Source organism: Bombus vancouverensis, chromosome 2, assembly GCF_051014615.1.
Source record: "Bombus vancouverensis nearcticus chromosome 2, iyBomVanc1_principal, whole genome shotgun sequence".
NCBI lineage: Eukaryota > Metazoa > Arthropoda > Insecta > Hymenoptera > Apidae > Bombus > Bombus vancouverensis.
Genome location: NC_134912.1, coordinates 18,173,057 through 18,199,973, shown reverse-complemented (window position 1 = coordinate 18,199,973; position 26,917 = coordinate 18,173,057). Strand labels below are relative to the sequence as shown.

Genomic DNA, 26,917 nt, shown 5'->3' with positions numbered 1-26,917 from the left:
ACTAATTCAACTCATTACAATTCAACTCATTACAATTCAACGCCGAGGTTATACATGTACATTTATAGAGCCGAATCATTCGTACTCGTGATTTCTCGAATATGTGTGCGTGTGCGCGTGTGTGTGTGTGTGTACACTGTACACGGTGCACGGTCTTATGAATCGTTCCGCTCCACACGGAGCTGCGGGTTTCACCGAAAGAGGTGAACGTTTTGTTTACCGACGTTCCATCTCGATGGATTCATCGTGGAGCGGCGGTGTCAGCAGAAACGGCGTTGCAAATAAAGTGAGGGAAGCGAGAACGACGGGGCCGCGTCCGTTCATGAAAACGCGTGCCAATGTTTCGCGTTTTTCGAGACCAGAACCCGGCAAGAAAACCTCGCTTTCGACGAATTTCCCGTTTTAAATTATCGATCATTCCGATTTCGATCGTTTTATATAAAATTGTCGACGAATATCTCGACGATACGCCAATACAGGAGAAGAACAGATACGACAAATATTAAACGTTGCAACGAAATATTTGATTTTACTAATTAATTGCTAATAATTAAAATTGCTAATTACAACGACTGTTGAACGAAACTTTGCTTCTTTGTAGTTGGAAAATAAAACTTCACGATAACTCGGCTATTTAACTAGGAAATACACTCGATATCGATATTCGTCGTAGATCTATTTCGCTGGTATATTTGAAAAATCCCCACGATCGTAATTCGCGATCAACTGGATCGGATACAGATGTTTGAAAATCGTGCGAATGTTTCACGCGTTACGACAAATTTACCATTCTATTGGGGGGGAAAAATAGAATGTAGTTTTATTTAGAGGATTTGTCTGGCGAATGTGTAAGAAATGACCGATACGAGAGCTGTGGATGTTTACGCAAATTCGTATGTTTAAAAACATTGATAAGAAAGTGAAACTTAAATAAAAGTATGACTTATATCCTAAACATTGTAACATATAAGCAGATAACTGTATTTACCTTTGATATTTTTTACATTTTTCTGTCGATGCTTGTACATTTTTCCATATCTATACTTGCCACAATTGCATAATCATCTGCATATGGTAGTCTACATATATAGACTGAAATAAATATTTTATCAGATTTTTCTATACTGACTTATCTATCGCAATGTAGATACTCTATAGCTCGAACGAAACGATACAGAAAATCTAAAACAGTTTGAAAGTTCTGAATTCTACCTGCGTATATACATTACAGTAAAAAAATCTCCATTTAATTCTATTCCAAATTTATTATACGAAGATCATCCACATTACGAACATAATTTTTCAGCGTAAAATTTTCACAACCGTTCCACGATAAATCTATCCAAGTTACTTTATCTATCGCTTGAAACTGTTCAACGATTCGTCGACGACGATCATCGACAAATTTCTCAATAGAAACATCAGCGATTATACGCGTCGTGCGATGATTTTATTTAAGAGGAAGGCAGTTACCCCAACAAAGAAAAGAAGCGAGAAAGAAAAAGTTTTATTTCGAGCAAAATATTTCTCAGCTTTGTCGTCGCATCGATTTCATCGTAATTCGAAACTGGCAGTTGCACGTGTTGCAAATATTTGTTGCTCGAAGAAGCTAGTAAGGTTAATGAGAATGGCAAAGAAAGAGATAGATGGGAGAAGGTTTGTTGGTGCATAAAAGAACGAAGGGGATTCCATACCCAATGCTCGTGCCTGCCTCTCAAATGAAACGCTGAGCCTGCACATTGCATGTTACACCTAGAACCACGCGAAATGCGGACCTCCGCTAACCAGAACTTTTCGTTCCATAGTCTTTCTTCGTCGGCCTTTCCTCTTTTTCCTTCTGCTTGCTTCCTCGTCCAGTTTAATTAAGCGATTTTATTCGTTTATTTCTTTGCTGTTGCGTCGATCGATATAAGTACGAGGAGCTATGTTCGACTAAAACGACGTAAAATATTATCCTCGGCAGAATTACTCTACGTTCTGTACGACGGTGAAAGACACAAAGCGCGACAATTGGATATTTTCTAGTTATTGGTAACGCAGGATGAACTGGAACTTTGATAGAATAAAGTTGAAGGTTTTTCGAACAACGTACGATTGATTCTCGTTAATTTATACCTCTGTACGTGAACATTTCAACGAGATTTCTAGCTCACTGTTATTTTTTTAAAGGCAGGTATAACATCTTTTCCAGCGCGTCGTTGACCACATTTTTTGGTATCATTAATGCCACTGAAATCATTCGATCGTTACGAATTAATATGCACGTACGTCCTATCCCGTATAACGAAATTCGTAATTTCGAAATAATTCGCAAGATGGACTACTTTCGTGTGAGGCAATTGGAAACGTTCGGAAGCTTTGCGAGTTATAAAAATTCGGAAGTTTCAGGGAATGATTTGCGTAATGCGTATTTCTGCGAAATTAACGCGAGAAACATTTACATTCGTAGCTCTCAGGTTGAAATTGAAAATTCAAAATTCAAAATTGCGTAACGATACATTTTTTAAGATAACGCCAAGATAAATAATTAGTGGCGAGTGGTAGTTTAATCGATCGAATCGTAAACGATCGCGACAGTTTCAATTGACAGAGAAAAATTACTTAAATTCGGAATAATCAATCACGACTTGTATTTCGTATTTTACGCGACAAAGACCATCAAACTGTTTCGATGGCGTAAACTAATAAAATGAAATAATCGAAATTGCGATACGACAACGTGTACGTACCGGTTGATAGTTAAAGAAAACTGTGGAAAAATTTCCTCTCGATTGGCTATACGAACTATGAAAACCCGTTGTCTCGTTTTTTTTTTTTTCTTTATTCAAACGAAGAGGATAACGTGTCTGGGGAAAAGGATAGAATGATAATTAAAAAGTCAGAGGAAAAAGACAGCCAAACGTATCTGAAACTGTCGATATCGACGTTTATTTATAATAAGAAGTATAATAATTATTTTATGTACACATGAGACGATGTAACGGGAATTAAAACATTTTTAAGTCGAATCGGAAACATTCTCGGTCGACAGAAACGACCCAACGTAATCCAACCACGACAAAACAATAATATATATATAGTATATTCATATGTCATTCGATATGACAGTGGCGTAATTTTTGTATCAAATCTGATACTTTCGCATCTTCACAACCGCATGATCACGTTAAAAGAAAACGAAAGAAAAGCTGCTGCTTCTTCGAAAATTTCAATTCTCAGATATATCGTATGACAATTATTCGCTATCATGCGTGATTACTAGGAATTGTTAGTTCGTAATCGGCCAGGAATTCGTGGCAACAAAATTTACGCCGCTGTGCAACGCAAACGATTACATCGTAGCCCCTCTTCTTCTCGTCTAACGATCCCCCTAAAATCAAACCTAAGAGTCGACTAATAATTTATAGATCTACCGTATACAGATCATTTTGTGCCATAATTACTAAAATTGATATCACTGTTCCCGTGGGTGTCGGTACGAAAATGTATCGGCACGCGTTCTTACGCATTTTCTTGAGATCCATGGGTTCTCCTTCTCCGTCGAACCCCGTTGAAAACGCACGTTCGTCCCATTCGCGCTACACGATCGAACATGCTCGTAGACGCTAATATAATCGAAGCGAATTCTATTAATTAGACGAAGCGACCTCTGCGACACGATTTGAATCGGGATTTCGCACCGCGGAACGTCTAAACCAGATGAAAGAGAACGTGTAAGCTTCTCCTTTCGCGATAAGGATAAATGAAGATAAAAGATAATCGTTCACAAGGATGCACGATGATTTCTCCATTACCGTTTACTCGTCGATCAACCCTTGTCTAACAAAGACTGGATCATCGTTGCTATTAGCGCAGCATATTTTAATTTATACCGTTGAAACAAAAATCGATCAAAGAGAAACAGAGATTGAATAGATGTTCTTCTCGCCTACGTACTAAGAATTGCGTTACTTTCAACCTTTTATATATATATTTACAACTTTACGTTTCACGTAAGTTCGTAAAAGAACATAGCACAGTAATAACGAAATTTGCTTGGAAAATAAAATCGTTCGTATCGGTGATCGCTAGAACTTCGTTTATCCGAGCAGGTTGGGAACCCAAGATAGTTTAGAGGACTGACAACGAATTCTCTAGCTATCGTCTTCGGTCTTTCTTATCAGTTTAGATAACGAAGAGAAAAAAGGCTTTCGTGCACGATAATTTGCTAACAAATGATATTAACCAGCTGACAACCTATTAATCCTAGGTTTATAAACTTCTTTCTTATCGCGATGTTACGTCGAACGGAACGTTCTGCCGGTTTGCGATTCCTAACATTTACACGTACAATTTCATTTATCATCAAACCCGTTGCCGTTAATCGAGAAAAATCTGTAACTCGTGGCTTGTAGAATTTCACCTGTAACGTTACCTGGCTGAACTGCACGCAAGGATCCTGATACGTAGAAACAGGCGGCTGACCAGTCGTTTCTGTATCGCGTCCCACTGTCCCACGTTTCCAGCGTACAATTTATTCTCCGTATAAACTCCGTTACAAGAATACACGTTTGAACGTAATGGAAGACTGTGGCTGGACCACAGTTCGCATAATAGCTAAGCTTTCAAGTTCGGATATCGGAAGTTGAAGGTTACTTGTATAAACGAAGTTCCATCGCAATTCGGTAGAACTATAATTTCTGAATGTATCGTACGATTAGAGGGTAACGAACGTGAAATATGTACACGAGACAAGATTGACCCAGTCTTCGATTGTCAGAGGGTTAAGCAATCTCGGCCAAAGATCGGCCAAAAGAATTTGGCCCTTTTCTAAATAGGTTCGTGGATATTGGCACGAAAGTATCCGGTACAAATTTCCAGGACCGTGGTCCTGCTGATAAATTCCACGATCCTGGATATCGTGGCAACGCACAACTCGATCTCGAAAATTCGATTACGCTATTATACTCCACGCAAGTAACTATTTAAATATAAAAATTATTATAAACGAAGAGAGCGATGAGGAACGATGGAAACGGATAGCGATTCGTCAACACCAAACTGTAAAAGCTGGTACTGGTCGAGCCTTCTCGCATCTCGTATAAAACGGATTCCCATCGCTGTGGCGTGTCGCCTTCTGTTTAAAACCGAGGTAGAAAAACAGGGAGGTCGTGTTAAAAATGTCAACTGCCTTTTTCTTATAAGGACGTACGAAGAGGATCGGAGCTTGCAAGGGGCTCCACTCGTAAACAACGTTGCTCTATGCTTCTTTCTATGATATTCGTAAGAAACTATGCGACGTCTAAAAATCGAGTTATCTCGGAGCTTGAACAGTTAACGCAACGAATGATGTTGAATGTATCACGCTCTATATGATGTATCAATTCTTAAATGATACCGTTGAACCATAGATAACCGGAACGCTTTTAGTCAGGTTACTTAATTTCCCGATCTTTAATCTTATTCTGTATTCTCTGTTTCACAGGTTGATGGACGAACGTTAATAGCTTCCCGAACGTTTAATTTTATTTCGTAAGAGAAACTATGCCTGAAAATCTGTAAAATGAAATAAATTGAGACTAGAAATCGGCAACGATTCTGTCATGCTCTCCTCCAACGTAACAAATTCCTTTACGATAGGGCGATTGAATTTGTAAAATAAAACATATTCACTACGTGGAGCTAAGCAACTTAAAATTAAGTAACCCAATGCGAACAACGATAACAAAATATGAAAAATGCGAAAAACTATGATCCAAAGATACCAATGGAGAATTAATATTACAAACACGAAATACGTATAATAGATGATAATAAGCGGTAACGAAGGTTATCCAAACCGATCATTCGTGACAAACGTGTCAATGGTATTATGGTTTGGCTAAAAGTTAAATAACAAAGAAAAGGATGAACCTCGTGAACGCTAGACCTCTGACTTTAAGCTTCATCCTTGCCTCTCTCCTTTTTCGCGCTTCCACGAAGTTCGCTTATATTTCCTTCTCTTTTCTTTATCCCGTTTCTTTCTTTTCTCCTTCTTCTTCTTCTTCTTTTCGGTAGAATATTTGGCAAAGACGTCCAGCCTACCGCGAGCGATATATTTCTATACCTATGAGAATAGATCTAATTACCTTTAGTCTAACGACAGCTTAGCTGCGCTGCTAATTCCATACACGATTTACAAAGTTGGTTTTAACAGTCAAGGCTCTTCTTTTCTTTTTTTCGCGTCGTTTAACAAAGCTATACATACAAAGAAAAGGAAGGAGAACTGAACGCTATATACACGTAGACGAGCTTAAAAACGTGCCTAAGACTTAAGACTCGATTGAAAAGAGGAAGGAAACAAACGTTGTTTCTCGAAGGATATACCCGGTTGTTCGTCTGGTTCTTTGTCTTTCAGTCCCACGCGCACAGGTATGTCACTGTGAACAAAGTTTTGGGAAAAGATCATCGTTATGATTTCGCTTCCCGAGCTAAAAACAATTATTTCGTTCTAAAGCAATCGTTTGGTCACGGAGCGGACCAACTCGCCGATTCCAATAATCTTGAAATATATTGTCAGGTTCGACATTCGCAACAACTTTTCCCTGTACGTGTTACCGTCGCTCGGCTTTACTCTCCGAGATATTCGCCAAAGTTTCTGTTTCCACGGCGTACGATGATTTTAATCATCGAACAGTCCCGTTTTTTCAAATATAGTGTTGCCAGTTTTGAATAACAATAATATAATACGAGACTTACTATGACTTGTATCGCTCTTGTTACTCAACATATGAATTTGTTATATCGTCGACACCGTCAAACGATAATCATCTAACCCAAATTCAATCCATTGAGTTTTCTTTCTTACGTGAGTCGAGAATGATCGTAGAAAATAAGTTAGCACGTCCTTCTGTGCCAAATGGAAGCAAATTGATCAAAATAATCGCAAGGTATATTGAACTGGTTTTTCGCGGAAATTAAAATCGAGCAACGTTAACACGTGCGGGGAGAAGTTGTACGGGAAAAGACGTTGATAGCGTATTTCAAGGTCATTGAAGATCGGTAAGATCGATCATTTTGCAAATAACTATCAACTATTCTTCGGTTGTCTTCGATATTCGATCGCCTTCTTTCAGGCAGAAATAATGTCACTTTTTGAAACGAATTGAACGAAGGATATTGGAAGTAGAAAAAAGAAAGAAACTCTTTGAAATCACGAATTCCATAAGACTTCTGGCTTTTAACTTACGTTCTTGGAAAATAGAATGTTTCTTCCGTGAATACTACGCGGCGGAAAATAATTGGAATAAAGAAAATAAATAAACATTGCAGTGTAGTTTACGAAGATCGAGATTCTGAATATATTTCTGGAGAGACGTAAAGCCGAAAGGATTTTCGTTATAATATGAGGATTTACGCAGAGATTACAAGTTGATCCGATGGAAAATCTAAAGGACAGCTTTAATCCTATTCGAACGATCGTTTTGCATTGTTCTTGACAAAAATACGAGAACCGATGTCTTCGTTTTGTTACGAAATATACAAATAGGTAGATGGAACGTCCAAGAATCTAAAGAAACAATATTACTGTTAAAAATGAAGAAGATGTCAAACCAACTGTAACGAGTAACAAATAGAAAACAAAATAGAAGATATCAAATTAGAAAGAACTCTGTATCTAATGCGTAAACTGTATGCATGTGCGTATACCTAACATCATATAGAAAACTAGGAAAAGTTCATTCGATCGAGTAAACGCTATGGAATTACATTTACAATTCTCAATTAGTTATTCCGAAAACTTAAATAACAAAACTGAATTGAAATCTTGAAACATTCACGGTAATAATATAAATATCGTTATTATTAAAGTGACAAAAATATTATAGTCCAAGTATCCTTCAGGAACTCGAATAAAAAGACCTTGGAACACCATAATTCTAAGAAAACGATTGTCATCGGAACATCAACAATACTGAAAAGGGTTACTTTAAATACGTACGTTGTTCAAATGTACAAATAATAATAAACTAAATTGCGGATTTTTATGCAATTATTGGATATTTCATCGAAGGTATAAGACTAACCAGAATAAACACGATATTTATACAAAAATCTATGATATAACCAGAGTACAATAATCGCGATGATATTTATTACGTGAAACAAAAATCTGCCTACGTTTCGTTTTTTAAACCCTCTGAAATTTTGTTTTAATATCGGTTTCTTGTAAGATTATATTATCGTAACTATTGCGAACGATAATTTTTCTATTCTTTGCCCGACATTGGATCAGAGTAAAACGTTTGATCTGTTTGATTTCGTTGATCTTTAAACTAACGAAAAATGCGCACTACAACTGGAAGATAAAAAATCCGCGAGAGAATTAACGCGATTTCCTTCGACGATTGCCTTTAAGGATTAATCGTCTCTACAAAGATATAGATTTGCATAAATATCCGCAAGTAATATCCTAACACAATACGCTACGTTAAAACGAAAATCCCCTTTAGATGCGGCGCGAACGAGCGATTTTTTCACGCTGCGTCCTCGCTGCGTGTTTTCCTTCGTTTTCTCGGTTAAAAACAACGAAGACAGACACACGACGCAGAGCTGGCAGAGAAAAGGCAGCGTGAAAAAGTCGCTCGTCCTCGCAGGACCTTAAAAACGGACAAACTGCACAGCTCTCTTACTTTGCTCGAAGTAGAAAGAAAAATAATAGTCGCTACTCACCGATCGAGAATCTCGTACAACGAGCGCACGACGGATGTCTGTTCAGGTCCAGCAAGCGCCTCCTCGGCGCTGTCGATGTCACAGATAAACTTCTGGACTCGCAGGCGCTGGTTGATGTTGCTGTTGCGGAGGCGGTTGTTGTTGTTGCTGTTGTTGATTTTGGGATTGATGCTGCTGCGGCTGCGGCTGTTGCGATTGCGCTTGCTGTTGTTGTTGTTGTTGCTGCTGCTGCTGCTGCTGCTGCGACGCCTGTTGCTGATGATGATTGTGGCTGTGATTATGAGTATGGCTCTGTCGCGTTCTAAGGATATCCCATCTTTGTTTGAAAAGATCACGTTCTTGCTGGAGCCGAGCCATCTCGATCTTCATTCGCTGAAGTTCATTCTGCAGATTGCGATTTGTCGTCTCGAGGTCGTGTCGTTGTTGCAATCGTTTGCTACGGCAATTCTGAGCGTAACCACGATTCTTCAAGGTTCGCCGCTTTTGCTTCAGACGCACCACCTTTGTAGAACAGGGAGATCCGTTTTACCAACAAATTCGATGGAAAGTCGTGAGGATAAGAGTGTCGTAAGAGGTGAATTGGTATGGTTCTGTATTATTTCGTTAGTTAACCCGTACGTGGGGGTAATTAATACGCTGGTCATGCAAACAGCGTAAAAAGAAGCTTGAAGCTTTACTTTTACGTAACTTGTTTACCGTCAACGTAAAAATATCCAAAGAACAGGGATCCACAGCGATTTCGTGATACTTTCGATAGAAGGTAACAAATTTTTGCAAGAAACATAGTTGTCCACGTTAGAGTTCGTCCGTAATCCGAGTACGTAGTTTTCTTATTTGGAAATTTAAGATTAACGAAGTCGAATTACTTTGTTTCGTTCGTCGCGAAGGTAAACGTGACAATATGCTTTCGATAGAAATATAATTATTTAATGTTGCTTCGTCGTATAATTTACTATCCCTAAAATATACGAACGACGAGCTAGCTCGTCATTTCCTCGGACGACAGATTCGCGAAATACGTTAATTAAAATGATGTATCGTAGTTGCGTGTCAAGGTAGATTCTAATTAAAGCATCAATGTGTTACTTGCGTATAAATGTTAATTTTTTCAAACGAATCCTACGTTTCTATATCGAAGGGACGGAAAAAATGTTTCAATTCTTCGTATGCTACGTATAACTAAAAGAGAATATATTTAATGTATCGTATAACTACGCAAAAACTGTTTTAGAATTCAAATATCGCTAATAATATGTAGATCATCTCGTACAAGGTGAATCGAAAGTACTGTGGAAATGATTTGAGAAAACTTCTCCAGCTGAATACTAATTTTAAAAATCGTGTATAAAAAGAAGTTAAAAACGAAAGGACACTAACATCGCGAACAACGACAACTCGCGCGTCTAATCAACAAACAGTTCGTTCTACTGCAGTCATGGATAATACATAGATACCAATATACCAATTCACGCTTACTTCACACGTAGTTATCTAAGTAGGAAAATTCTATGTATTTCGCGATTTCGCCAAAAAATTCTCTTCGGATCCATTCATCTTAATCGCTATCGTTAAATAATCCATCATCGTTACGGCCAATAAGCGCAAACAGTTTGCAAGAAATCGTACCAACTCCGCGATAAAGAAATTTGTATACGGTAGAACCTGATTATTCGCATTGATCATTTCGCGCTCTCTTCGGATACTCGAATAACTTTGTCCTCGTACGAGAGAGGATCATTTATTTCGAACTATCTTACAGATATTAATATCAATTTTGCCAGACAGTTTGACGAGCTTTTTCAAGACTAAACGATCTTTGGATAGCTGGAAAACGTTTTCCTGACGATTATCAATAGCAAATGTCGAGGGAAAGACAGTTAACGCGAAAAAACGTGTTAAAGAATATCTTTGAATAAAAACACGACAATTTCTTTCGCTTCTTATTCTTATTTTCTGAATTGTCTGACGAAATAATCATGCTGAAGTTTCCCATTGATCGGTCGTTCCTTCGATTCGTATTGCCGTAATAATCAAAGTTCTACCATAGGAAAAAGAATCGCAAAAGGTAGAAACACGCGGAGCAAACGAGTGGCGAACTGAAAATTGTGAATGAAACGAAAGCGAGGCATTACCTATGCGAAAGTGTCGTTAAAAATGTAAGAGACCTGACTCACCTCTTCCCGCGGGCAACCATGAAGGCGTTTGTTCAATTCGCGTACGGAAAGCGACATGAGCAGCTCGTCGTTCATGAGTTCTTCCTGGGGATTGTTACTCCCGCAATTCTGGTAAAGGACATTGCCTCTGTGCGGTGGAGTCGAGCCACCAGCGGCGCAAGAACTCACTGAACAAACGCTCATCGGTCTTCCCGGTTGCATCTGTATGCCCTGCATGCTGTCTTCCATTCCCGACATTCCACTTCCGCCCGCGGGAAGCATCCCGCCGCCTGTTCCCGTACTTCCATAGTATTCTATGTGGCCTGACATCGTGATGTATCCACCTGCGACAACAATATTTGCCGACTTCCAGTCTTCTTCTTTCTAAAGGATAAACCATTTTGTGCCTCCTTATTAACCCCTTCTCATCGCGAGACGTTTGACACGCCGATTTTCCAGTATTCGAAACCGAATGTCGTCTCGCGTGCGGAAAATTTGCCTTTAAACGTGTAACATACTTTGCGTGTAACGTGGCTGACTCGTTGGTGGCTACTCGTAAATTAGGCGCGTGGTGAACCGAAACGTTACGCTTGAATTCGCGAAAGCGTGGAAACATCTCGTGAGAAGACACACTCGTTGTGAGGTCTATCGGCTTTGCAACTAAATGATTGCGGATTTTGTCATTAGGTGGTATTGACAAAATCCGCAATCACTTAGTTGCCAAGCCAATGGTTGGAGACTTTCGTTGAGCAACGTTGCACCGCGAGATCTCTGCGCGAGACGATTAAGAACGACCAACGTATTTGACGAAATACTCGAAAGTGGATCCTTTTTGATTATAGTCGTGTAAGTAGCACAATGAAGGAACATCTAAAGATATATTCTGATTTAACGTGACACGCTGGAAAATAGATGGAACGATTATCGGTATAATCTTAAATTTATATCTGTTCGACGTTTCGTATCAATTATTGCTTGCCGACTGTTCACTAACGATCGCACCAGCGAAATTAGTGGGAAAGTAGAAAGCTACAAAAATATCCAATTGCAACAACCTGTCACGCTACTCTCCGTGTTCAATCGTTTCCATATTTTAACACTTCCACTGTTTCAAAACTTTAGCTTCGTCGCTTTCAATCCAAATGTTTCATCGTCCTTTCACGTGTCTATTGTACTGACATTTAATTATTTAAATAGCGCATTTTTTAATAAATGCCGTTTAACGCTGCAATCTGTTTGCGTTTCAGTGAAAACAGAAACAACGCTAAATCTATAGAAACAAAGTGTCCTACTCTCAACGACAATGCCAAGGTACGTGTGGTACGTAAAAAGTGTTAGAAATCTTCCCAAAAAGATCTTGATTCTAATCGCGAATCAATCGTATGAAGTTGGAGATGCAAAAATAGCGAGAATTCCCGAATTAAAAGGGTTGAGAAATGGAAACGAAGCCATTCGTATCAACGGAAGATATTTTAGTAATCGGAGATACTTCGATTTTCAGAAATGAAATATGTTTCGTTCACAAAAATCGAATGTAAGTCGAACGTAAAACTGAAAGCACTGAACGTAAAACTGAAAACCTTTCTCCACAGCTGGTAGTATAAACCTACCGGTAGGTAATAACATAGAAGCGAAATTTCTTAATTTTCCGGCTACTTTACGGAATTGCTTTTTCGTTTCGCTTTCACGATGAAAATTCGAATTTCGTTACATTGTGGACATTTTTTAAATTGCATCGCAGCGTCGTCGAATCGAAAAACTTTCAAGATAGGTAATCGTAAAATGAACATCGTCTCTGTCTGCCGTATACTTAAAATGTTTTAAGTATACATTAAGTATACATTTAAGTATACATTCACACCTCTGTTCTGCATAGTAAAAGTAATCGCGATAATGATCGTTAACACTAGAACTACCACACCAGTCAAATTGACTGGTTTTACGATTTTATTTTAAAATTCTTACTTCGTGTTATATTTTTTCCACAATGATGTAATAACTTTCGCAACGATAACTAAAAGAATAATATAATGAATTTTATTTTGTTTTTTATGTATTCAAACTGAAAATAATTTTGTATCAAGGCTACTTATACCAATAGCAGTCAAAATTACTCGTCAAAGTGTAAAAGGGTCCTGCGATCTGTTTATCGAACCTCAATTAGCCAGTTTCCTCGTTTTCTACAATTTCTCACACGTTTTTAAAATTTTTACCGCGTACCATTCGATATGATGATATCAGATATCAGGAAAATTCCGGATCGATCGCTAGATCGCTAAATGCTAACGCTAGAAATATCACAGCAATCAAAATTCTATTCTACGATTTTCTACAATTTTCTACAATTTTATAAATATGTCAACCCTCGTTTAAGGATCATAGTCCCAGATGGATTAATAATACCAAAAATACCATAACATGGAATTGCTTCTGTAAAAAAGTAATAAATCAATAAATATAAAAATATTCTCGTATTACGTATTTTTCAAAGGCCAGTCATTTTCACTGGTTTTGGTAGAAATAGCTTCGTCTTAACTATCTGTAGTTCTAGTGTTAAAGTTGCGAAAGATTTGAAACTCTTGGCTGTATGTCGCAAAGAACAAGTCGCGTTTGACATTTTATTTCAACAAAAGGTTCGTACTTTATAAGTTATCGTTAAATATTACATAATTCGTCTGTATTTCTTTTTATATATTTTACCCAATAACGAATCCATCTTGACGTATTTATCTCTATTCAATCAAACTATAACACAAAAAGATACGTGTACATACATTATATTGGCTTGATAACTAAGTAATTGCGGATTTTGTCATTACCACCTAATGTTTCACGAGTCGTACGAGTTATCCATCAATATCTACGAGTTATCTGCGAACGATCACACACTGTCTTTGCGAATACGTTTGTACGAACGATTTTGGACATTGTCTATATTTATTTCATTTATTTCGAATACATTTGACGGGTTACAACAGCAAGTTCTCGTTAGCGTTTTATCAGTCCTCTACAATTCCACCACAAATCGGTCATTTTGTCATTACCACCTAATGACAAAATCCGCAATCACTTAGTTGTCAACCCAATATTTGTTTTATTTGATATAAGACGGCAAGGAATCAAACAGACGCATGATCATGATTACAATTTGTAATTGCGTGGCCAATGTTCGAAACATGTTGTTAGACGTGGCACGATCTTACGTTGTTATTATACTTTGCAGTTGATCTCGTGTACACGTTTTCACTTTTGCCAGAATTTGTTGTTGTATCTTTTAACGCGTTAGTAAGAAATTTAAACAAACTCGGAATCATATCATTGTTATTCTTATCAAGAACGATGACTTTAAGCTTAGTCTAAAATTACACGCGAATTGCAGGGGTCGATTGGATTGATCAGATCTATCATTCTAAATTTAGGTGCGACATTTAGAATATCCTTACACCCTTCTCTAATAAATCTTTCGCTATTTTGTAATTCAATAAACATAATTCAAAATAGTTAATTACCTATCCTTATATCAACCACATGTAACTGAGAATTCTCGCTCAATTTGTGATCTTCTAATCCTTTAAAAGCCACTCGATCGTTTCAATGTTACGACAAATGAAAAGTAGGTACGTTGATGTACCAACGATTTCAATCTAATGCTAATTCATCGCGCCAATGGCTCACAGTAGCCAAAAATTTCAAGCTAAAGTGTATTTAGCACGTGCTTTGTCTCACAAAATAAAAATACAAAAATCACTTTCAAGAGGATATGTTAGGATTATGATATGAGCAGAAAGTTTGCGCAGCCAGCGAGTAGGATAATTCGCGTAGAGATGAAACTCTAACAGAGATAAACATAATGCATCGGTACTATCTTTTACAGTCGTTGCAATAAGATAGATTTAGGAATTTTAAGAAAATTTTCGACGCGACGATCAGCTTTTTAATTTCTCTAAAAATACTAATTCTTCAAGTGCTCAGATGAAGTAATATCACTCCGTTGTTTCAGGCATTTGTTTTGTCATAAAATATACTTTAACGTAACATGTAGTTGCGATTCTAACCCACGACTATTGTATACTACAACGACTATAATCACATTTAATAAAACGATATAACTTTCGTTTCAGCGATCCATCTTACTTCTAATAGTAAAAAAATGCTGTCCAAAATTTGATTTATTTTTTTCCGTGGTTATCCATACAGATACTATATCCTGCTAACTATATGTATGTCGGAGAATCGTCAGGAATAGGGTTGTGGGCGTTTGCTAGATCTTCATTGGAATTGGCCATCGCTGTGTTATAACGAAGGTACGGCCTAGTAACACGAGTATGGATACTACCGATTCGACGATCAACCGCGGTGGTTGGGCACTGGCGATACTAGTGACGTTGGTCTTAGGTTCGATAACGAATCCACGGTCAATGGGAGGATAGATATACTTGCTCACACAATACTCACAGATCGTAAGGCGCTACTCTCTTCATCGATGAGATCGCAAGAAAGAATGAATTTTCATCCCGATGATGCCACCGAGGCATCAAAACTATGATGGGGTGTGTCTAAGGACACGAGATCATCGGATTCGTAGAGTATAGCCCTCGTTCCGAAAGTAAGGGAAATTGACGTTGCTGTCAATTGGTTAATTTGGGACAAAGGCTGCCTGTCCGTTTGAACAATCTTAATTACCAAAAACCTCAGGTTTTATAGCGGGTCCTCAGGCTAACTGCACTTGTGCCGTGTAGGTGGCCTCAACATCTGGTATTCATTGTCCGAAGGAACCGTTGGAATGTTTTACTGTCAGGTACCTCTATGGGTATTTCTTTTAACGGGGATCATACTATCGCTCCATACCTTTGTTAGATGAAGCGCCCGTCCCGTTGACCGCGGCTACGTTCGGCGGCTAATGGTCGCCTTGAGCCCAAGTTTATTATCACAAATCGCAAACAAGTACCATTGGGCAGAATGACCGCAAATTGTTTAATTACAACTGTAAGCTTTAATTACAATTTTACGGATTTTCCCGAAGTTCCAGAGGGAAGGCTCCGGTGTCCTTTCATCTCCGACATATATATCCTATAACACTGCATACAAACCGACAAACATACAACGACTCGGTACATTAAAAAATTGTTAATTTTTTAAATTTAAAATATATCAATGCCGTTTTTGTTTCAACCAAGGGCAAGACTTTTGATGTTTCGAGAAAATCTTCAGCTTGAAACTGAAACGAGAGTTCACGCGCATCAGCGACGATTCCTCCTTACTTCCCTCGACTTTAATAAACGTTCTAACAGTAGAGAAATACAATATAATAAAAAAAAATGGTTCAAGAGAAACGAGGAAGAGTTAACAACGAAATCCATCTCTCTCAGAGATCTACCTTGTTTCGAACGCTCAAAATCGCGTTTCGTTACGGAAAAGTAACCAAACTGCCTCGTTCGAAAGCCCCGGAAATATCTAAACTCTACCTACACTCACCTGTATGCTTGGTGTGACGCTGCAGGTGTTGCGGGTCTTGAAAATGATGGTGCATGGGTGCGGAGGGCCAAGCCTCGTGATGAGGTTCCGGTGTTTGTTCTTGAGGGCAGTGAGGCCTGAGGTCGAGCGGTTCCTGCCTCAGGGACTGCGTCAACCAACCCATGACTCCGGGCTGTCTGCAAAAGCCCTCACCAGCCTGCATATCGTCTTGTACGATGGAGCTAGGTTGTTGCAAATGAAGAAACAGACTTCTATCGCGGGAATCGCGATCGCCCCGATGCAATTGCAACGGTGGGGGCGACGCTGAGACCGGAGGAGTATCCGGCGGTGTTCCAGGATGCGAAAGGGTCGTCAGATGAGAAGCTGCACCCGGTGGTGCCTTCACCAGGACGCCGTGCTGCACCTGAATGTGCGGCTGTCCGTAAAGCGGATGGGGTTGCTCAAGCTCGTGCGCCGGCGGCGTCAGAGGCGCTAGAGCCAGACCTTGCGCTTGTAGAGCCTGGCCAGGTAATTGCACCACACTACCGTTCACCATCATTGGTGAGCTGATTCTTACCTGGATGATCAAATAGCCATTCGTTAATTTCTTTCTTTCAAATAATCAAATGATCAAATGATTTCTAGAAATGAAGCACGTGTTACATACACAGGTTGGTTGGTAACTAGTGGTACAAGCGGAAAGGTGGTGATTCTACGCGAAAAAAGAAGTCGAAAATATAGAATAAAAATCTTTTTTTTTTTATTTTTCCATCGAGACAACGATCTACAGTGAGATCCGTTATAACGAGACGCGATAAAGTGCAGGCGTACCGAACGAAAATTCAAAGTCGATTTTCTCGAAAACAAAGCCTCGAACGAAAAATTTGTATTCTATATTTTCGACTTCTTTTTTCGCGTAGAATCACCCCCTTTCCGCCTTGTACCACCAGTTACCAACCACCCTGTATACACTACCGAATTACGATAATTACAACTGAGAATCAAAATTCATTAGTGACTATTATTGTTAACTATTAACGTTAGCTGAACGATCTTCTCATCCCTATGAGTAGGAGTTTTATCCTCAAAGAAAATTATGACTAGCGAGCTGACTATGTAAGTACACAACGTATACTTTGCTATTCGTTACGCCACTAATAAAGAATCATATAATCTATTTTCAAACTTAGATTCCGGTATTCCCGTTATGTTGATAACCGAATTTGGCAAATTACAAAACGAATTACTTAGCTCAACTCAAATATCCTTCTGATTCCTAGCTTACCCTGTCACACGTTATATTACATCTACGAGATAGGTACATTACATATTTCGTTTATCTATCATTCGTTAATATCTTGGTTATTCTTGTCGATACAAACAAATCGTTCCAGGAGAAAGTTAGTTGGTACAGGAAAATAAACATCATTGTGTAATAAAAGATATTACTTAATTATCTCGTATAAACGTTACTTGTCCTGATATAATTTTTTTATCGGCAAAGACAAGTAAAAATATCAACGAGTGTCAACACGTATACATTTGAAATACATTTGATAATATTGATTGATATTATGCTACTTCGACGAAGACAAATTAGTTTCCACAAATAAAGTTTAATCGATTTATAGGCTTAGTTTATAAATTTAATATCTAATTCTCCTCATAATTTATGCTATTCCGGCTATTTTTTTACTCCGTGTTCCAGACATCAAGTATGGAAGAAAATAGAAATGGAGATGATACACGATGCAATTAATCAGATTGGAAATGGTGGCAAGTTGTCTATTTGATAATGGATCGACGTGTTTCGAAAGTATATGGATTATTATTATGTAAGTAATACTTTGAGCATTGCTTATAGAGACGCGATTGATTTAAGCACTAATTCGTTGACCTAAGTATTTAAGTAACAACGAGTAACGTATCTAGAAATTATGTGATTCTTAAACGTAAACCGAAATTTCCATCAAACGTACCATCAAATTTCTTTTATCGATTTATTAGAATTAAAATACAAACCTGAAATATCTTTTCCAAGTAGGTAGATAGATAACTATCTCTTAACGCGTGTACCTACCTATAATAATACATTATCACAATTTTTGTAAACAAGAAATTCTTGGGGCAGGAAAATTAAAAAAGAAAAGTTTGAACTAACGTCTATTTCGCGTAGAAAAATATATCGTTCGATCGATACTTGTGTAATTTTCGTGATAACGGTAGGTATCTATTTTTCATTGAAATCTGAAAACCTCGAGAAATCGGTCGAAGAGTTTAGTATTTGTCGTCCGATGTTTATATGGAAACATGTTCCGTTTTCCGCTTTTCATATAAATATATAACGTAATAATTTCAAGCTTATATAACGTAGAACAACGCACGTGACTCCATTTACACACACGATTTCAACGTCAGTGGAAACTTTCAGCGTGTGTTAAATCACAACGCGTATGAATTAATTCGTCTCTGTGTTCGCTAAAAAAAAAAAGAGGAGAAAAAAAACAAAAAAATATAACTTGCGAATAATCTTTTTCAATGAACGCCCATCGACGAGCAGATTCGATGAATCGACAGACACCCGTAACGAAAATTATTTTCCGATCGTTGGTATAATTCGATAAATTAATTCTGTCGTGAAAGAAACCGCGTAACAAGTACACTTAATTTAGAATAAAAAATCAATGTTTCGAAAAGTAACTTATACTTAATACACGATGCATCGTGATTAAGAAGTTATCATAGTTTTCCGTCGTTTAGGTACTGGTCAATCTCGTTTTACCATGTAGTCGATGAACTATAGATAATAATACCTACTTGTTGAATTTTACCTCGTTTTGTAACATGGAGTTATTTTTAATATCGTTGTAAGAACGCCTTTCGTGTTTGGGCGAAACTTTATTAAAATGTACGAGTACCTAAGTACCTACTTATACTCTTTCCATTTAAAGTAAGATATTTCCAATGCAAAACATCAAGATAGTGATCACATTTATGTTATATTATATATCATATTATATTACATATTCGAATTATATTCTCGAATATTTCAATTCAAAGACTCAAGCGACATCGTAAACTATAAAAATCCCTATACAACGCTGTCATTTATCGAGTCAAGCTCGATTAATTACTAAATTTAATTCTTATTAGATGCAAATGAAAATAAAAACGTTCACGATATTGAAAAATAAATCAAAATATCTAACTCTCTCTCTCTCTCTTTCTCTCTCTCTCTCTTTATATATATGTATGTATATATGTATGTAAATCCTAATTTAATATCGACTGTGGATGTTTGGGGAATTTCGTATTCTTACGAAGACCAATTAAAGGAACGAAACCGAAATAGGGACTTGTTCCGCTTTACTTTGGCTATTTTATATATTATGTGCATTCCATAGGCAGGTATATTTAGCTATCGTGTAAACGTGCAAACGTTATTTAGGTAGGTAAGTATATTCATACAGTAAATCTAATACTTACATAGCATACATATAATATTTTCTATATAGTAAATATTCGATACTACGTATTAAGTGTACATTATACATACCTATACGTTAAAGCGAATATACGCATTAGTTTGGTAAATAGATACCCTACGCGTAGGTAAACACACACGTCACTTTTCACAAATATGTAAATATCTATCTTGAAACAACAAAATTTAAGCTTTGTCACTAGTAGCAGAAACACACTACTACATTATTCGCATAGTACATCTAAACAAACAAACTTATTAAAAATACTAGATACGAATTTCTTTGCATCTACCTACCTATACTTTCGTACTTCGGAACCTCGTGTAAATTCGTATACACCGACGAACCCACACAGTCGTGTATACGTACGTACTATTTACTAAATTTGACGCTTTCGCCGTAACATATAGGTATATAAGTACGGATGTACGATAAAACACAGCTAATACGAATATAAGAGAATGTTAACCTCCAACGGGAGGAATCAACGACTAACCTCTCGTTTGACGTCGGCGGGATCGAGATGATCGAGAACAAACTCCTGTACGTATTCTCTCGCGAGATGCTCCTCGGCTTCCATCTTAACCTCGTCGACCTCTACCTCCACCTCCTGCGCCTCCACCTCCTCTACCGGACCCGTCGTAGCCGCATACGGGACCGTCTTCTCGCTGCCACCGCCACCGCCACCTGCACCGCCGCCGCCTTCGCCACCCCCTGGACAACTCGTCACCGTTTGTTGCGTCGTGACCACTTTTCCAAACGACTCCACCTAACGATTCGAAGGACGCTATTCCCGATCTTCTCGCAAATTACAACACCCCCCACCACGTCCAACAAAATCCTTGATTTTTCACCCTAACTCCACTTTATTATTATTTTTATTTATCTCGTTCTTTCGATCGGATGGCAATCACCAGCGAGCAAATTCAACAACTCTTGACAGTCTTGTCGAACGGTAGCGACGTTTCGTGCGATTCAAAATAGATGGACCGATGGAAAATGTACGTATAGCAGCGCTATATTTCTATATATCTACGTGATAGAACACTCGACGAACAGTAGATTTATAATACCGGCGGGAAGATAAGTATCTCCAGTCAATAGGAATATACGATGTTCAGCGGATGAAAGGTTAATCACTGTTTCCGAACCATGTAACCATTTTATCGCACCATTGTTGCACGATCATTGTTTCGTTTTGCGAAGAATTCACACGAACGGAGAGCTGACGTTTACGGTGCTTCGCGTCTCTCGCGTAACGTCGATGCACTGTCAACACTATCACCCACGGCACACTTTTCCCAAACTGTTCCCGCCAAAAAACGGTCCTGCCCTGAGAACCGACTCGTCGATCTCTCCAACCATTCGATCTTCGATACTTCGATTTTTCGATCTTCGTCAAGTTTGCAACGTATCCGTAGAAGGCTCACGGATCCGTACGAAGAACTCAACGGCTGACTTATCGCTCACCGTTGTATCGTGATTTTTGTCGCGTGCGCGTAGGTCGCAAGCCGGCATCCAGTAGAAAAGAGAAAAAGAAGGCGCGTGATAAGCTACGCTGGATACGAGTGTGGCGAGTGATACTCTTCCGACGAGTGTGGTAGAGAAGTGACTCTACGCGCAGGACATGGTGACGTCATGACTAGGCGTGACCAGCGTTCACTCGATTCTGGGGTGCGCGTGCAACGATTGGCTGGCGGAGCTGGAGTCGCCATTTGCACGCCGCTCTCTTACCCCCCACTATCGGCCAACCACCTTGTCACTCCCGGCACGGATCTCTCCCGTGCCTCCGCGGACGTACCATTAATTTCTAAAGTGATTATTATAATTTTTCAGCGGACGCGTTGCTCCGCTTAACCCCACCCCTTCGCCTGTACTTAGGCGCGCGCGCGCGCATCACACACACACGCATACGCCGTCTCCTAGCGATCTTTGCCGCGTACCGCTCTCTTTTCTCGGGATTTCAATTTAGCGCCGCTCGGTATATAAGAGGTGACCCGTTATCGCGCGGCCACGATCCTCCAAATCGGAGTACGATTTTCCGCGGGAGAACCGCGTAACTGAAACACGCAAGTGTGTACGTATCGTGCACGCCGATGAAATATCGTTGGCCGAAGAATCGCAACTATATCGCGATCGAGTCAAGCACAAGGTTGGTAAATAGACGGATTGTTTTGTTCTATCGATGGAAATTATTCGCAGGTTCTCAGCTTCTAAAGGAAGATACCTGTGTAGGTTTTGCTTAAACAGTTGGCTAATTTGACCAGTACACTCGTCATGCGTAAAAAGTAATTACAATATGCTGTTTAAATTGAGATTTAATAATTGTAGTAAATAGCAGTAGTAAAATTGAAAAGTAAAATATATAAAGTAGATATACTCGTCATTATTTACTCTTTTACGACACATTCTAGGTATACGCTTTTCTAAAACCTCAAGGGTCGGGTTAGATTAGGTAATAATTCTTCTAGCCATCGAGCTTGGATCGGTTAGATAGAAGTAAGGAAATATTTACAATTATCGTTGCTTTCGGAAGAAAATGTACGATACAATGGATAGACAGATATATGGAGGAGAAATACTTGCAGGGAGCGTGGCTTGTTTCGTTTGCAAAAATGTGATATCGTCTCACAACTAGTCGGATAGGTGTAACATTACCCGTGATAAGTAAAATCATTCGTTAATTATAATTTCGTTAACGTAATTATGATAACGTTCGGCAATGTCTCGTAGCAAGCAGATAAACAAGATTCAAATGTAACTCAAATATAAGATCCGACGATCGCTTCGTTTCCGATATAGTCGAATATTCTTCTCCTTATTTAATTTCGAATACGAGCTAAAATCGATCTTACGATCCGTTGGAAAATTACTTTTTCACAGTTGTGTCATTATTCTTCCCAGTTACATACATATAGGTGTACCTACTTAGCGATATGCTGACGGTCGCGCGACTGGAATTAGGGAACGCGGAAGTCACTGGTTTCCGCCAGGGATCGTGCATGTGGATGTGAATGGAAAAATCTCGCCGTTCGAGTTTCAGTTCGATCCGTGTCGGTTTTCCGACAGGGAAACGGCGCGAGATTAAATGCGTGACCTTATTCAACCGACTCGAACCTCCGCGAGGATAATTATCATCGGATAACGATGTTCGTTCTTCGTTTTTTCAACGATCGAAGCGTCGAATGTTGACCGGGTCATTTGAGATAATCGAATACGTGTACGTACCTTTCGATTATCTCAAATGACCCAGTGCGAAATACGTTTTCTGATTAATTCATAGGAAAACGATTAGATACTATTCATAGATACCTGTGAGATTCTCTCGCTGTGATTCCTGTCCATTCAAATTTTTGGTATTGAAAATTTTGATATTGCAGAGATCGAAGAGATGATTTTATATCGATTATCGTATTTTACTGGATTTTGTGCCGCGTATGTACCTATCTACCTATTTTAGATTTTATTCGTTCGAACGACAATTGGTGAGTGATATCACATCCATCGTACGATATTCGTTCATTTAAAATATAAATATTCGACTTCTGATTAATTCATAGAAAAACGATTAGATACCATTCATAGATACCTGTGAGATTCTCTCGCTGTGATTCCTGTCTATTCAAATTTTTGGTATTGAAAATTTTGATATTGCAGAGATCGAAGAGATGATTTTATATCGATTATCGTATTTTACTGGACTTTGTGCCGCGTATGTACCTATCTACCTATTTTCGATTTTATTCGTTCGAACGACAATTGGTGAGTGATATCACATCCATCGTACGATATTCGTTCATTTAAAATGTAAATATTCGACTTTTATTTCGAAAAGTTTCTGAACTTTGGTACTTAAAAGTAAAATAACGTCACGGAACACGCACTTCGGTGCACTGTATCCACAATATCGACATATACATATACCTACGCTTCCATGAACTACATTTCTTATCGCACTGATTTTCGAAACATTTTGTCGTTACATTGCACGCGTTTCGCAATCTTGTATATTCTCGCAAGTGTTTTTAAATAAACCAAATGTATTCCAAAGTTATCTTGCGCAGATATTACGTTATAAATTGGTAATTATTATCATTACGATAATAGTCTTGCTTATTATAGTAATGCATCGTAATACATCGAAGCGAGTTTCACAGTTTCGGTACGATACAGATACCTACCATTCGACACAAGATCAAATGTCAATTTTCCCTTTATTAACGATAAAATTCTAATTATCTATGTAGATATATAGTTACCTGTTATTCGGATTAACTTCTCACGATTCTTCGTTTTTTCTCATTCATCCAACTTAGGCAAATATACCTATCGTTTAGCTACCAGTTTGCAAAAATGTACTATTCGATTAATAAAACGGTTAGAAACAACAATTTCTTTTATCCTAATACGTCGTCGTTCTTATTAATATCTTCCTTCGCGAGGCTCTAAGATTCAATATCGATTTCTTCTCTGTCACTCGTAATTTAGAATTAGAATTAGAACTTTTAATTCTTAGAATAAGTATTAAGTTGTTTCATAAGCTGATCATAGATGAGCGACAATTTCTGTTTTATATTATTTTATTGAATCACGTATGATCCATTTCGTTCTATTTCTATTATTATGTTCGTCCATAATTCGATAAACTAATATAAAAGAAAACACATTGTGCGTGTATTATTTTCTTTGAAACAAACTAAAGATACTTTGCGGACAGTCTAATAATTACAATTTTTTTTACCATCTCGCGAAACTAAAAAACGGCGGCGTTTATGAATTAAAAAGATAATTAAGCGCATAGGCGATTCTTACTAGCATCTCCCGCGTCGTCCGTTTTTTCCTTTCGTCAAAGAAAAGTTCGACGTCCGAGCGTTCGCAGCGAAAATGCGAACGACGGCCGCGAATCACGAATTCGCATCTAAATAGGTTTCCGCAAATATCTACGAGTCTACCCCTGCTTAGCAGTCTATATTCTATACCCATTTCTCGGATGGCACGACTTTAAAATGCTTCATGAATATCAAATTTTCGTTCTCTCGCGCGCCTTTACCCCACCCTCTCTTTTTCCCTGTCTGTCTCCCCTACCAGTTTTCTCCTTTTTTTTCTCTCTCTCTCCCCTTTATTTCTCATTTCTACCCGTTCGCAGCACTTGGAAACAAATTTGTCGCGCATGCAACGATGCACTTTTCAAAGTTTTAATAACAGGGCTTCCACTTTTATCGTGTTACGGCACATCGTTCTGTTTGTGTAATTAGAAAAATCGTATAATTAAAACGATATAGATGGATATATATGTCGGATATATATATATCTGAAAAAAGTATCAAGGTTAAATTATAAGTATCACCACGAGTGGTTTCATGTGATACAGTTTAATAAACGCGTCACATATCTTCATATACCTACCTAATTTCGTTGCTACGTACAACTTTCCTTCAAAACGATAAAATACTTCTTTCTTCTTAACGATAAACTTCTTTCTTCGCATTTAGCAGATACATTTGAAGAAATGTTAAATGTTAAAGTTGACACATATCTAGAAAGATATAGGTATTCAAATTTTATATAGCCAATATACCTGGAATATTCTTTACACGATGAAATACCAACAACGTGATCCACGTTTTACTAATATTCCAGAGGATAATAAGGTCGTCCGATCGCTAGTTAGTCGTTTAAACTTTTATTTCTATCGAAGTAAAGAGGCAAGTTTGAAAGACCTCTTCGCGATATTTGCAATAATATTTCTTTCATTTATATCTCGACTATGTATTTTGTTGAAGTGGTCACCACTTCTAAGAAAACTCTACGTCTGGTCTTTGTTTTCTCAAGCACCGAAGCCATCGATAGCGTATAGACGATAGACTGGGACGAAGGCAGAACATAGACCGTAGACAGGTGACGATGACTTCAGGGTTTCCAGTTATAGGGTAACATTACTAGCGTGCGGGTAGGAACCAGCTCAAATTATATTCCTACTTGTATTTACACTTCTCTGTATTAAAATATACTTTCTACTTTACAATCTATCCACGCGTTCCTCTGTTCACACATCGAATAATCTCAACATATTTCACTCGTATAAAGCGAAGAGTACTTGCATCGCCTATTACCGTGTTGCAATCCCTGAACCACCGACTGACCTGTACCTGACCAGATGTAACTGTACGAACCTACCGTGCACTGACTCATCCCCAACTGACGAAACGGTAGTTAGTTGATTTTTGCATTATTCGTCCTTTTCCTTTGATCCTTTATGCGCGATGAATATATGTTCGCCGACTACTGCTGAAAGAAACGAATCGTCCAAAGTCGCGTTTGACAAATAGATCGCAAAGGAAACGTCAATTACCGTTGAAAGCGGTTGTTGATCATCGATTGCCAATTTTCAATCGAAACTTCCTTGAAATTCTACCTGATCCGTCCAGGTAGGTGTATATCACGCTATTTTGTTGTAGGATTTATTATTATTATAATTATTATTATTATATTCACATGTTATTTTAGATACTCATAGCGTGTTGAACGTATGCAAATGCGCGAACGAGCTTTGAAAATTACATGACAGATAAGTCACTGGCACCGGCGTTGGTGGAAGTCTGCGACATTTAACGAGTGGCATCGGTCGTTTCGCAATTTCCAAACCAATGGTCGTAGATACGTTTGTTTCTCTTTTTGGCCGGATGAATGCGAGTAGTAGTTGATCGATCAACAAGGCGAATACGAACGAACCGCGAAATACGTCGATAACGGTAATATTTTAATCGAATGGAACGTAAGAAGAGGGAAACGAAGGAAACTTTAAGGTCTATCCGTACTTTAACCTAGCGGGCCAAGGTGACAAGACAGACAGAATTTTGTTGGTCTAGACTCTAGACTCTAGACGGTAAGTGTCGCAAAGACCCGGAATAGAACGGCGAGGACGACGACGACGACGACGATGGGATTGGCCATTTTGTTGAGCGCAGGAATTTGTCGACGCTGCACTTCGATATCCTCTGCCTGTCGTTTTCTTTTTCTTTTCATCCTCGTTGTTCGCCCTATACTCGATACCCTCGCGACTCGTAATTTCTTGCCATGTATGTACCACACGTACCTGTAATGAATCGGACGAAACTTTCCATTGATAGCGGG

General features: G+C 38.4%; 1 protein-coding gene across 2 annotated transcripts in view; it reads right to left on the bottom strand.

Annotated features, from left to right (window-relative positions):
• tj (Maf family bZIP transcription factor traffic jam) overlaps positions 1-21,366 on the bottom strand; it is a 78,792-nt gene extending 57,426 nt beyond the window's left edge. Inside the window, exons 1-5 of one of the 2 annotated variants that reach the window (XM_033350818.2) lie at positions 20,280-21,366; positions 16,320-16,875; positions 10,866-11,188; positions 8,692-9,192; positions 2,903-6,398 (exon numbers count right to left, since the gene is read on the bottom strand). In XM_033350818.2, coding sequence (XP_033206709.2) covers positions 8,770-9,192; positions 10,866-11,188; positions 16,320-16,875; positions 20,280-20,363 — 1,386 coding nt within the window. In that variant the 5' untranslated portion in view covers positions 20,364-21,366 and the 3' untranslated portion in view covers positions 2,903-6,398; positions 8,692-8,769. Of the gene's footprint in view, positions 1-2,902; positions 6,399-8,691; positions 9,193-10,865; positions 11,189-16,319; positions 16,876-20,279 lie in introns of those variants that run through there. The other variant, XM_076626588.1, reaches the window with a different exon arrangement.
• Positions 21,367-26,917: the final 5,551 nt, after the last annotated feature.